The sequence below is a fragment of the Orbicella faveolata genome, unplaced genomic scaffold, assembly GCF_042242905.1.
Source record: "Orbicella faveolata isolate gen_17 unplaced genomic scaffold, um_ofav_v1 contig_12, whole genome shotgun sequence".
NCBI lineage: Eukaryota > Metazoa > Cnidaria > Anthozoa > Scleractinia > Merulinidae > Orbicella > Orbicella faveolata.
Genome location: NW_028301539.1, coordinates 21220001 through 21234801, shown reverse-complemented (window position 1 = coordinate 21234801; position 14801 = coordinate 21220001). Strand labels below are relative to the sequence as shown.

Below are 14801 nucleotides of genomic sequence, written 5' to 3'. Positions count from 1 at the left end.
TTACTTCCATTATCTGACTTTAATTATTTCCGTTATTTGACTTCATAATTAATCATATTTGACTTCATAATTATTGACCTCAGTGTTTGACCTTATTTGGCAATACGACCACAGTTAAAACAGTAACTTAGATTTTCAGCTACCCCAATAAACTGTGAGACTTTCCATGCACTGATTTGAAGTATCAAACGAAGAAAATGTGATACTTTATCTAAAAAAAATGTTACAATTACAGTTACAACTTGCTATGCACTCTTTGTGCACTCAAGCGTCACGATTGGTGTCTATAAATAAACTTGAAGATTCGAAACCTTTGTCCTGGGAAGCTACACAAGAACAAGGTTCGACTTTGTTATTTTTTTAATCCTATGAAGCGTTCGTTTGTCCTTTAAAACGTTAACTGAAGCTTCAACCATGACAACTACCAACTGACGACAAACAACTGAATTTAATACTGATCATCTGATAAAAGTAACTACTATTATGGGGTAGTCTTAAAAGGTAACATCCTCCTTGGTTACAGGTTATAGACAACAATTAGCACTGTTCGTCCAAATAAATTCGACAATTTTGCTTTTGTCCTTTCAAGAAGAAACGGTTTGGACTCGGGTACTCGTAATACACGTAAAACGAGGAGCTTAAATTACTACAAACTTGTTATCATCTAACCTGTTTCCATGAGGGAAAGGAACACCAATAGTCCGTTCCAATCGTCGTTTGAGCATTGTCCAAGTTAAAGGTAAAGAACTGAGTTCGAATGACTCAACTAAATCTTCAAGTGTCATTTAATAGTACAACATAACAGATCAATTAACGGCCTAACGGAAATAACCTTGATAAAGCGAGATCTCCATCCCAGAGTAAATCTCGTGCCGAATCTCCCAAACTCTCCTACTAAGACGTCAATGTTTGTAGGACGTGAGCATTACCACTTTCAACTGGCTTATTGGAGGTATTAGTCAATCTTGAGTTTGAAAAATTATCTTAAACTCACGGCGTTTTTCACTCTTTGTTGTTGTTGTTTTTCTTTTCACTACTCGCAAAAATTATAACAAGTGTTATTCCTGGTGACGTTTATGGCTCTTTCGTAACTTTTATATTATATGGCGACTACTAGTAAAATGGAAAACGTTAAAATCCTGCACCAACCGACCAAGATTTGTAACAATTCCTTACACTTGAACGGTCGTTAGCTCCATTCTTCTACCAGTTCCTCTTTACAAGAGAGTTTATCAGACAGGTACATGATGCTAATGATGAAATTATGTCACAACTGTCCCTTAGTCTTTTCCAGGGAAGTCATTTTCCCCTTTTACATCTCCGTCTTCTTCTTGCACCGGTTCACGGAGTTTGCCTTTTACCCCAGGACACTCGTGTTCAACAGCACGGTCATTCTCGTGATTGCAGATAAGCGGACTCTTCTCCGTTACGAAAACATTCCTTTCTTCTCTTGGCGGGTCTCTGTTCTGTTCATAACAGTGACAGCATCTGCACAGGTGAGCCCTTTGGATAACTGACAGTCGCATCCAGAAACAAACAAAACAAATTACCACGACGAGAACACCAAGAAGACTCGGCAAAAATATCTTCAGCACCCAAATCAAATCTAAAATAAATCATCATATTTTACCCATTAGCTCAAGGTCAAATGTTAAAAATGTGACAGAGTTAATTTTCGAGTATATGAACTACATTTTACAAACTTAGCAGTTAATAATGCATCAACAGGAATTATGACTGTGTTTTGAGGCGAAAGGACAAAGTTAAGCCGGGCGCACGACATTGATAAATCACATCAAGAAAGGAGGGCTAATAATGTCTGATGCCGAGTCTATGATAAAAGCACAAAGGATACTTAATTCTGAGGAAAATATTTGCGTTTGATCCAGCTGGTTGGACGTCTTGATTTTTGTCTTTATTTTTGTTTCACTGTAATTTTGGTGATACAAAATTACAAGTGGCCCTTCCAGATTTTTTTCTTACAAAGAATGCTAGGCGCTTTCCATTCTATGAAACATTCTGGGTTAAATCTCCGGGAATTTCTAATGACGAATGGAACTACAGGTTTCCGAAATTTCCGGAAAAGAGGACAACCTCGCGATATATATCCAAATTTTCGGACATTTCTCAGCAAGAATTTTGCGTTCCTTTTCATTTTCCTCCCGGAATTTCCTCCTGGAATTTCCAAAAACTTATATATAAATGAAATAATTGAATTTAAAAACAAAAACGTTGATTCCCCATTATGTTACTTCTGTGAAAAGAGCGTTTCTTTAACACGAGCCGTATTTGCAGGGGATTTGTAGCTATGGAGACTTTTCCAAGCTGCAATGCGCTACGTTGTTAGTAACTGTGACCTAGAAAGTTAACGTTTATGTGAGAAACTCTACCTGAAGGACCAGGCGACGACGGGGATCCAGGCCTAGATGATGTGGTTTCAGGCTCAGATGACGGTGTAGTGCTTGAGAAGGGTCCTGACTGGGATGGAGTGGTCGAAGTGGGCTCAGCTGATGATGAGGGAGTGCTGGGCTTGGGTCCTGGCTTGGTTGGGTAGGTAGGTAGACATTTATTTGGGCATCCGCAATAGCTTGTTAACTGGAAAATCTGTCAAACGATACTATTTGGGATTATTTAGGAACTAAACAGAATTATCTCGCCGTTGCTCACTTTATCGTTACTTCACAAAAATCTGAATATAATATAAATTGAGATTTAATGCATTCTTTTCACCCCGCGGCGAAATTACTCGTGCAAAGTGTTGAGCAGAAAAAAAAACATAGGCACGCAAGGCGTGCAGGAGTTTTTTTTTGTGAAGTCTCGGAGATAGAAGCATTCATGGAACTGTTTACAGTAATGATTGGGTTAATTTGACAAGTTTTTTCGGTTGCGATGTACAGCAAGAAAGAAACTGGGAATTTAAGCTGTGCATACGATGTTACATGGGTAATGGTAAGATCACTAAATAGTAAGCCATAACATGTTTGACTGACCAAACTACACGATCTGACACGTCTCCAGATTACTGTAGATACCATCTTATTTTCTAACCGGCAATTTCATTCGTTCTTTGATACAACCCACACTGTGATTTGTGTGACACGCGGACATGCATAACTGACTCACCGATCACATAGCCCTTCCAGCCCCCAAGAGTAATTTTTGCTCAAAAATACTCAACTTAAGAGAACTTTTCGCATTTTATACAAGTCGTAGGTTTACCTTTTTTACACAACACAACGCAACAACACTACTTCACCGAAAATTGAAAGAAAGAGAAAAAAAACCTCTCTGACACGTTGAAAGTCTGATTTAATTGCACTTTAACTTGATGCCACACAGTCTTCAAAGAACATTTGAACAGTTTCCATAATTCTACCATTAAAAGAATGTCATAAAATGCCCATCAAATAAAAATATTAAACTGCTACTGCAGAGACGTAAAAACCGTCTGAAAGCTTCTTTATTGTTTAATATCCTGGGAACAATAGCCGATAACTTGTCAGCTCTAATTGAATTTACTCCCATAAAGAAAAACAAAAGTGTTAAGTTACCATTTGTAACTAAAGATAGCAAACATCTCGTGGGAACAAGTGGCGACGATTCGTCAGCTCTAATTGAATTTACTCCCTTGTGAAAAACAAGAGTGTAAAATTACCCTTTGTTACTAAACAATAAAAGTATCTCGTTCTATTTGCATGCAACAAGAACAAAACAATCGTTACCTGCACTTATTATTGTAAACATTAGAACTGCTTCAAATCTAAATAGTCTCATCTCCTCTAAAACATGTCCTAAGAACTAGATGCGTCTATTCGTGACCTCTAATTGAATTTACTCCTTGTGAAAAACAAAAGTGTCAAGTTACCTTTGTAACTAAAATAAAAATATCTCGTACCATTTGCATACTACTAGCTCATGAACTGTTTCAAAACTCAAGGCTGATCTCGTTCATAACTTAACTCCTCAGCCTAACCCACAGAAAATGTCGAAGTAAGCCCAATATATAGATACTTCCTCTTCTTTTATACAAGAATAAATATGGCCGTTCTAAACTGTATCGGGATCAAATCTTCTCACGTACCATTTACCTTTACAACAAGAAATTTGATTGGCTGTTTATAGTAGATCCAATCTGATTGGTGTGACGTACATACATCTCTCACTCACTCACTCACTCACTCACTCATCCATTGACCCGTCCATAACATACCCCGACGCGCCGACTAAGAGGCATTTTTTTTTTTACAAAAAAATAACTCAAAAATCAATTCAAGAACCTCATAAAAGATTATTAAGAAGTTATGAAATTCTACATGTTCTCACCAGGCTATCTTCGTGTACGAGAATAAATTCATCTTGAGCCTTTGAATCATTGTTACACACTAAATTCACTGTGGATTCTTGACCAGCGTACGGTTTGGTCCTTGAGAAAAAAAAAGGGACTACATCAATAACAACTTGTCAAGAATACACAATATAGTCAAGCATAGATTAAAAAGACTTCGACAGGGGAACAGTGGATGAGGGGGACGAAGACATTTCTTTCAAGAGAAACTTCTGATGTAAATACCGCGTGTAGTAGCTCCATGGCTAGTGGCGAAGTGCATGTACATTTTGCGACTTCAAGCCAAACTCACTCAGTTCAACCAATTATGCCAAACTGTCAGTTTAGCAATTGTACAATTAATTTCAACAATTACAACTAAAATTTATGGAGTTTTCCTTTCATGCCTTCTACAACTTTTGAAAACTCAAATGGCAAGATTGTCTAATTTCTAGCCAGCTTTCCTTGAGGGAAAATAAAAGCCATTCAACTCGTAAACGCTCGCGTGTGCTTGAGTTTATGTTCTTGGACATAAATAAGTTTTGGGCCCTTCTCAGAGCTCATTTTAACCCTCGCCTAGCGGCTTGGGCTAACATGAGTCTGAGTCGGGCCCAAAACATATTTATGACCGCGAACATAAACTCTATTGTTTAATTGCAGACTTTCTATTGAGACTTGTCTATAGCTAACCAATCCATCACATAGCTTCTAACGTAGAGATTGTGAATTATTTCACCTCCAGAGTCAATTCTCAGTCCTGGTGTGTGACCAGTCCAATGGAGGCTACCGAGTAGAAGGTAGTGGGTCAATTGTGGGCTATTGTATTGCGCGATTGGAGAAAGAACGTAATGAATGTGGCGAAAGGCATGCATGTGAACAGCGTTAGACTCATGAAAAGAATTAAATAATTTTGTTATACCTCCCAAATCAAATACATTTTCCGATTGGAGGAGAACTTGTCACGTGTCGTGGGTCAAAACTCACTAACTCCCTAAGAAAACAACAACTTGAACTTTCGACTCGCGCGTGATCAGGTCGTGCTCCTTGAAACCGCGGCAAATTTGTGAGCCGCCGACGTCAGGCAAACGATTTATTCGCATTTTTTTTCTATTTTTGAGTTGAGAGGTATAACAAAACACTTTGTGACTGGTTCCACGGGAAACAGTGACTTTTGCTTCCTCTCGACCTCAATGTTCCCCGAGGCGAACATGGAGGGTCCGGGGAAACAAAACTCACTGTTTGCCTTGGGGCCAGTCATTAAGTGCTTATTCACACTGGAAATCCGCTATACTAGCTGACTGTTGAACCAGATGAGACCCAATTGAGCTATGAAGCCTTGACACGTTAAAAGCAGAGTGCTCTAGCTAACAACTCATCAAAGTAAGAGCAAGATGGCTCTAACTTTAATTTGTTGATGAAAGGATGGTGTGTGGTCATTCAGATGACACTGGAGGGGAAAATGCTGTTATCAGGTACAGTGCATTGTGCTCAGCTAGGTGACTACGACTTCTGAGTTTGTGTAATCTATGAACTCTGTTGTGTTACCACTGTATTTCTGTGAACTGTACTTGACCAATCATGCATGACATGAGTGTAAATCAAACAAGACCCAGATTTAACGACTTTCAAGAGTAATAATGTACAATGTGTCTTACTGTACGACAGTGATTGTCGGAAGATCACCACCATGCGGGTACATTTCAGGAAACTTAACGCGTCAAAAGGATCTTTTCATGAGGCCTGACAATATCTATGACAAAGGCCTACTCTCAAACTGTAATATGTGGCCACTCGATTGTCGTGCGACAGAGGAAATATGTCTTACGAACACAAACAGACTCACTGCTAAGAGTTGCGTTGATATGAATGCCCCAGTGGAGGTGTAGGGAGAAAAAGCAGGCCCTTGATGACCTGGCAAATAACAATGTAGATAAAGGGAGAGAATAGAAGGAGCATATGGGTATGGGTATTCAAGCCAACTGGGAGCTAGTCTCGTTGTGAACTCGTAATGTAATTAATCGTAGATGGTGAAGGTGTGTATATGACTACGTGAAAGTTTACATATTTTAATTGCGGGGGAAAGATTTAGTGACATAGGGATCATCGTATTTATCTGCGCAACGTACGGAGTTACGAAAATTAAGCCTCATACAATCTGGTTTGAACGGCATTCGAATCCATGACCTCTGCGATACCGTGCTTTGTCGGATATACACGAAGCACAACTTCAATTTTATAGCAACTTGTCATCCCACCTTCAATTGGGAAAATGTGAATTAAGAAAATATCAAAAGCAACAGTAAGGCCGGTCTGTTTTGAGACTGGAGAACTGCAAACTTGAAAGATTGGTTCATAGCTTCTCTCTGGCCAATTCTTTTCATTTTGAGCTCAGAAGCGTTTGTTTTGTTTATGTAAATAATGAAAAAGAGCGGATCGCGAGGACTTTTGTTTGATGGTTCCGATCAACGCCTGGTAGTAGGACAAAAGCTACTAACTATAAGGTGGGGTATGTATAACATATATCTGATGTGCATAAATTAATAGCGGGATTAAAATTTGGGAATCTAGCAATTGAATTTAAGCCCATTACTTTACTCGTTCTTAAGCATTCACTCGTTAATATCTAGTACACTTCATATAGTATGGTTTACTTACTTTATAGGGTAAATCAGGGCGACCTTTCCGTTGCTAATGTCACATTTAACATCTCTTTGTTCGCCAATATCGTCATACGCAGGTTGCGGTACTTCATCGTACTTGCATAGCTGTAGATTAAACAAATGTGGAAGAGAACAAATATGCATTAAAAATAAAAGTTTGCAGTGCTACGCCGTATTCTCATTATATTTTTTATCTTTTCTTCATAGTTATTAGAAACTGTGGTTTTGAATGTGCAGACAAAAAAAATATATCATTTCAGTGGTACTGTGATATTACTTTCAACATTTACAATATACTGTACGAACCATGGAGACAGCCCATACTGTAAGGGGATGGGTAAGGATAAACTAATAAAATGGCCAAAAAGTTAAGTCCTGGCTAAGAGACCTTTATTTGAATTTCTAGCTACCTATTAAAGTTTCAAGGAGTTAATTAGCTGCATGTTTAACATCCTGATCATGCCCCTAAACATATCTCAAAGACGATACATTTAAGGACTGATTACAGTCAAACTGGATGTTCTTTTCATGGGAACTTTGCAAACTTCCGCGGGAACATTGGTATTTTGATTGACAGTTTATGTCGAGCAAGTTGCAATCCGCGCGAGCAAGTTGCTATCGCTTTCGCGCCGTTTTAAAATATCATTTGAAGAGCAGTTCTTACTGTGGTTTATGATGGCTAAGATACATTATAATCGTCCCAAGACGCTTGAGAAAAGGAAGAAAATAATTGCCCTGTGGACGTCTGGTTCAAAACAGGCACAAATCGCAGAAGAAGTTGGATTATCGCCTCAAACGGTATCCAATATTGTGAACAAATTCCGTCAACGCTGGACGTATTTCCCTGGAAAGCCTGGTTTAAAGGAACGAACAGTTTTTACCCCTGACATTGTTGAATTTGTAGAATACTCTAAACTTACTAACCCTAGGAGTTACACTTCAGAAATCAGGCAGGCACTCATTAGGAACGGAATATGTGCGGCCGCCAATGCTCCATCTCGCTTAACATCTCGAGCAACTTGCTTGCGCAGGTTGCAATTTGCTCGACTCAAACTGTCAATCAAAATACCAATGTTCCGGCGGAAGTTTGCAAAGTTCCCATCAAAAAAACATCCGGTTTGACTGAAAGATACTGGACCTGCGCATGACATCGAACAGTGTCAAGTTAAGGTACTCAGTTGTCATTGTGTAACAGGATATTTAAATTTAGTATAATTTCCAGAGGTGAATATAAGAATTGGACATTCTGATTGGTTGAAAAACTCATCATATGACGCTTTATAATCCATCAAATATTTTCGCTCGCGCGTAATTGGTCTAAACACGTCACGTGACCGAATATTTGTAAGTGGGGACATCAATCCTAATCCTGGTCCATCCCATGACAGAAAGCAAGCGGGAAAATGTTGTATGTGCTTCAGCTCTATTGCAAGTAATCGACGAGTAGTTCTCTGTAACATCTGTGGAATTATCTGCCATGTTAAATGTGCGAACGTATTCCATGTACGCGCTGATTCTGTCTGGCGATGTACTACCTGTCAATGTCAATCACTACTCTGGGAAGAGCTCCCTTTCTCAAATACTAACGTTTGGGATGTCGAATCTACTGAAAAAACAGGTTGCGATCAACACGAAGCTCGAGATGACTCCGTACTTGCTGCGTCATTAAAACGTTATTCTAAGAACACGACGATCGCATACTTAAACATTGACAGTGTTGCTGGATTTAAGTTCTTTGAGCTGAAATCATCCATACAAGAGTGTTTCTTTGACATCGTGGTTGTGGGCGAAACGAAGATCGATGACTCTTTCCCTGATTCACATTTTTATATCAAGGGTTTCAGGATGTTTCGTAAGGAGCGAAACACTACGAAAAATAAATTGATTGACAATCGATGTTCAGGTTAGCTTATTATTAAAACTAGGGCTGCATACGAGATGAACACGAACAGTTGCGTCTGTGTTTTTATGTTTCAGTCCGTTATTTAGTAGTCCTTGATATTCACCTCTGAATATTATACTAAAATAATTATTCACCTCAGGCTCAGTGAGCATTGGTAAATATTCACCAATGTTCACTTCGCCTTTGGCGAATAATTGTTAAATATTCATGACTGTCTAATTCCACTGAAAACCGGGTAGATAACTACAGTTTTCCTCCCTAATTTGTGACATTCAATTTCTCTTAGTTACGGAAGATGGTAATGAGAAAATATTACTAGCAGGAAACATTCAGTAGTCTTAATTACTTACAGCCACGTTTATGCATTTTCCTTTTCTTGAAGTGAGATTGTAGGGTACACAAGGACTATAACTGTAAACATAATTCGGGTGTGGTTCAAATCCTGTTTTTGTAAACCTTCAGAAGATTTGAAAACCAAGAGCATTAATAAAACAATTGAAAGAATGAATGGAAAGGAAAGTAGGGGGAAGGAATTAAAAAAATAATCAACTTCCAAACTTTCTTGAAGGGAGCTTGCCCCATGCAGGTGGCTAAAAGTCGTTTTTATTTTTAATCGAAGTTAATGATCTCATTAGGTTCTGATAACCGGCAAATGGAGTAGGTGACGGAGTAAATGTAAGAAATACTATGTGTAACCTGGGGTCGCAACAACAGTTGAACTGCACCCTGCGTATCAATGGCATTGCAGTGATCATGGCTCTGAATGCCCGTTGTAGCCTTGCAGAGAAAGTAATTGCTTAAGAGCGTAAATCCGAAAATATCGAGAATCGGCCGACAGAAGCGAAATAACGGATTTTTTCTTATTTGACCAAAAGAACCCATTTGGATAACTGTTTTCGGAAATGTCATCAAAAGGTTCGATTTCCTTTTCTTTTCTTCAAAATTTCCAAAACTTGAAGATTTGGCCACAGGGCCTTCAGCGGCGGCCATTGGACTTGAAATTTGGCACATGTTTAACATACTCGTATGGACGTACCAAACGTTTTCTTAACATGTCCTTTACACAGTTTGTGGGGCATCTCTCAAACTTTACTCGGGACTAAACTTTGTTTAAAAATGTTTTTTTCTACAAAATAGTTAACCTTCGGAAGCTGAACCATTTACGGACCTAAAGTGATAAGGCTAATATTAGCAAATTTTGAACTTGTCAAATGCTGTCTGTTATATTACAGTTAGGTAAATAAATATAACCAAATAAAAGCAGCTTCTTTATTCTACTCGCCTGGAAAAAATTACAGGTGGCCCGTAAAAACTGTTCCGTTGAGAGAATTTTCCGTGAGGTCAGTTTGACGCATATCTCACTTAATTATTCAATTGTTAATCATTGCGCAATTGTTATTATTTCCGACTATTTGTTTTTATTTTATACATTCCCAATAACTCTTGGAAGGTAAAGAATTGAAATAAATCCAAGATAAGAAGTTCAAACAACTCAGCCTATCTTTCGACCAGTCTGTTTGTTTTTTCAATAGCAGTAGTACTTTATCATGAATCACGCAAACTATTTCACACGGTAGCGAACTTGACTATGGCTTCGATGGATCCTTTTTGACATGGATCTTATGTATTCTAACTAATAATTTTGTTTTAACGGATACATATAGCCACTCAAGCAATGGAAATACAAAATTCGTGAAACGTGAAAGGGATATCTTTAAACATAGACAACAACTATAATTAAATTAAACTAGGAACGTCGCGTTAAACTTTACAGTATCATTACCACTACTAAACACTTGCCTGCTTTGCTGTACTATTTTCAAATGCAAAATTTCAATTCAAGAAAACGTTTGAGATATGGTATATTCCAGAATCGGTGTATATTAGTAAGACGTTATTTATGTTTCTTACTTTATGATTAAATATTTTACTCGAGCTTCGGATTAAACTCAGTAGACATCCCTGAATACGTTAATTGACAGATTCATTCCTAGCCTTGGAATTCTCAATACGCTAGTCTTTTTGGATCTTCATCGCATTGCTACTTTTTTCATAAAGTTTACCTTCATGAAGGTACGATTTTCAGGCTAGTGGAAATACCTGTTCCTCAATCACACTCCTAACTTGTGTTGCGTGACAATGTGATCAGCGATTAATTTGCCCGAGATACGGATCAATATAACTAGCTACTGAGCGTGAGTGGTTCAGGTAAAAGTTATTTACAGCGAACACTTAACTTCACAGCGAACGCTTTCTGACTAACTATTTATATTCTTTCATGGCATGCGCATGTGATTATTCATCGCTAGTGGGTGGAGAGTGCGGTTCGAATAAAGAGAGACCCGCTGATATAACATGCGTCACCATACGAGAGTGCACAAAGGAAGTGTATAAATCATCTTGCATTTCTCAAAATCAGCGATGATTCCGATGTTGACTCCAAGTGAAAGCTGCTTCTTGCAAGGGCAGGTAATGTGCAATGATCAATTTACTGTAATCCTAAGCCACCATTTTAACCTGCCTTTCCAAAACATTATAACTCTTTCGCTGGCATAAACTTTTTTTTTTGTCTGCGTGCAGGTGTATTTAATTGATGCCTTTGACTTAAAAATGACCATATGTCCACATCATCGGGAATTATTTGGTTCACGTTGGCAATCTGGAAGGTCTATTTGCACTATCCCCGATGAAATTACTGCTCACAAATCCTCGTCAGCAAAAGGGTTGTGTGGCTTGCGGAGTAATCAGTCGGCATATGTTTACAGGCTCAAAACAGTCGTTACACCAACAACAATGGTTTTGGTACTTTAGTACCATGAGACTTACGTGAGCCCGTTGGAACAAGCTGCTGGGTTTTAAAGTAAACATATGCCGACTGATTACTCCGCAAGCCACACAACCCTTTTGCTGACGAGGATTATAGAATATAAATAGCTAGTCAGAAAGCGTTCGCTGTGAAGTGAAGTTTTTGCTGTAAATAACTTTTACCTGAACCACTCACGCTCAGTAGCTAGCTAATTATATCGATCCGTATCTCAGGCACGCAACACAATTCAGGGGTGTGATTGAGGAACAAGAATTTTCACTAGTCTGAAAATCCTATCTTCGTCAAGGTAAACTTTATGAATAAAGTAGCAATGCGATGAAGATCCAAAAAGACTAGCGTATTGAGAATTCCAAGGCTAGGAATGAATCTGTCAATTAACGTATTCAGGGATGTCTACTGAGTTTAATCCGAAGCTCGAGTAAAATATTTAATCATAAAGTAAGAAGCATAAATAACGTCTTACTAATATACGCCGATTCTGGAATATACCATATCTCAAGCTTTTTCGTGAATGGAAATTTTGCATATAAAAATAGTACAGCAAAGCAGGCAAGTGTTTAGTAGTGGTAGTGATACTGTAAAGTTTAACGTGACGTTCCTAGTTTAATCCCTTTCACGTATCACAAATTTTGTATTTCGATTACTTGAGTGGCTATATGTACTCGTTAAAACAAAACTATTAGTTAGAATGCATAAGATCCATGTCAAAAAGGATCCATCGAAGCCATAGTCAAGTTCGCTACCGTGTGAAATAGTTTGCGTGATTCATGATAAAGTACTAGTACTATTGAAAAAACAAACAGACTGGTCGAAAGATAAGCTGAGTTGTAAAAACTTGTTTGAACTTCTTATCTTGGATTTATTTCAATTCTTTACCTTCAAAGATTTAGTGGGAATGTATAAAATAAAATAAAAAATAGTCGGAAATAATAACAATTGCGCAATGATTAACAATTGAATAATTAAGTGAGATATGCGTCAAACTGACCTCACGGAAAATTCTCTCAACGGAACAGTTTTTACGGGCCACCTGTAATTTTTTTCAGGCGAGTAGAATAAAGAAGCTGCCTTTATTTGGTGATATTTAGTTACCTAACTGTAATATAACAGACAGCATTTGACAAGTTCAAAATTTGCTAATATTAGCCTTATCACTTTAGGTCCGTAAATGGTTCAGCTTCCGAAGGTTAACTATTTTGTAGAAAAAAACATTTTTAAACAAAGTTTAGTCCCGAGTAAAGTTTAAGAGATGCCCCACAAACTGTGTAAAGCACATGTTAAGAAAACGTTTGGTACGTCCATACGAGTATGTTAAACATGTGCCAAATTTCAAGTCCAATGGCCGCCGCTGAAGGCCCTGTGGCCAAATCTTCAAGTTTTGGAAATTTTGAAGAAAAGAAAAGGAAATCGAACCTTTTGATGTCATTTCCGAAAACAGTTAACCAAATGGGTTCTTTTGGTCAAATAAGAAAAAATCCGTTATTTCGCTTCTGTCGGCCGATTCTCGACATTTTCTGATTTACGCTCTTAAAACTGTTTTCCCCCTGCGAATATCATTTCATTCTTTTCATGTTTCAACCACATGTACGTTTCTATTGTTGAAACCCCGACTCCGAATAGAAGTCCTATTTTGTGATCTGGGTTAGTTCAGATATCCCTCTAATGTAGAAGAAGTAGACAGTGAATGCATGAAAAGCACATGTTATTTGCAGTTGCAATAACAAAAGAGCTGCTCCTATGTAAAACCGGTAATCATGGGTTCAATGCCCGTTATAGCCTTGCCATTGAAGCAATTGGTCAAAATCATTTGAACAATGCATATATCATTTCATTCATTTCATGTTTCAACCACAGTTTACATATATGTGCTTGTTGGTATCACTACGTCAAGAATTGTTCTATCCTATCCTAGGTTTATTCCTGTTGGTATTTTTTACACCCTCATCTCAGTGAGAACGTTAATAAAAGCTGGAAATATTCTGTCGTGATCCTGTTTGAGTTGTTGTTGTTACGATCTGTACAAGGACGTTTTAACGTACAGAGAATCTTACTTATTACATAATGTCATACAACAGTGTGGTCGTTTGATTCATTTCAATAAGCACTGATCAAAAATGATTTCCTACTTCTTTACATTGGCATAAATGAACAAACACTTGGCTCGTGGTATGTGAAAATGGGTTGCTTTTTGGTATCAGTATCGAATAAGCTTCTTGACGTAATATTGAATGCACAAAGGAAATTCGTAAATATTTTTGTGATGTTAATATGATAGTAATTAATGTAGATTACCTCGGTTTGCGATCTGTTCCTCGAAGAGGATATAAGCTGTATACTAATCCCTCTCTTGTCACACATGTACAGTTGTCTGGTAAGGTGGGTATAATGTCATACCCTCCGGACACAACGAAAAGCAAAGTATTTAGGATCACCAGCAAAAAATGCGTATTACGATTGTTCATTTTGACCTTAAAAAGAGAGAGAAAAAAGAACAGTTCGTGATTTATGGCACAACGTTGAGCGATCATCCTTTATTCTTTAATAATTCATTCATTCACATCACTTAAAAACAAAAACATTGCATCAGAACTGCCACAATTTGTTTTTTACCAATTTTTTTTTACTGGGTATTAATTTAGTAACTCTAAATATACATGAGCTGAGAATTACATGTGTTGTAAAGCACAACTCTTACACTACTGTGTATTTAAAGGTGATAAACAAAAGGCGTAAACAATGGTCCATTTCGGAGTTACCTTTGCCTCTGCTTCACAACGAGTCTTGGTGCAAAACATCTCATATGAAAATGTGTTTGATTTGCATGAAAATGAAGCTGTAGTCGAAACGCATTTCATATGAATGGTTTCGCACGAAGACTCGTGAGGAAGGAGGGAACTCGGAAATGGCCTTTTCGTTAAAGTTCTTGTTGTAAAGCTAAATAATAAATACCAAAGATTCCTTACTAGGATAGGTCTTCCACCAACTACAGCGTCCGTGCTTGAGTAGGTCAGTTGATTTGTTCAGTATTTGAAGATTCACGAATTGTCCTTGGATTAATAAATGTAGACTTATAACATTTCTACCTAT

At 37.8% G+C, this 14801-nt stretch overlaps 1 protein-coding gene across 3 annotated transcripts in view; it reads right to left on the bottom strand.

Annotated features, from left to right (window-relative positions):
- Positions 1-14801, bottom strand: part of LOC110062867 (uncharacterized) — a 16552-nt gene continuing 1751 nt past the window's right edge. Inside the window, exons 1-7 of one of the 3 annotated variants that reach the window (XM_089282800.1) lie at positions 14678-14801; positions 14007-14182; positions 9238-9343; positions 6980-7089; positions 4324-4423; positions 2391-2604; positions 1-1606 (exon numbers count right to left, since the gene is read on the bottom strand). The exon at positions 14678-14801 is cut by the window's right edge and continues 1628 nt beyond it. In XM_089282800.1, the coding sequence (XP_089138926.1) occupies positions 1281-1606; positions 2391-2604; positions 4324-4423; positions 6980-7089; positions 9238-9343; positions 14007-14176 (1026 nt within the window). In that variant the 5' untranslated portion in view covers positions 14177-14182; positions 14678-14801 and the 3' untranslated portion in view covers positions 1-1280. Of the gene's footprint in view, positions 1607-2390; positions 2605-4323; positions 4424-6979; positions 7090-9237; positions 9344-14006 lie in introns of all 3 variants that reach the window. The other 2 variants (XM_089282798.1, XM_089282799.1) reach the window with 2 other exon arrangements.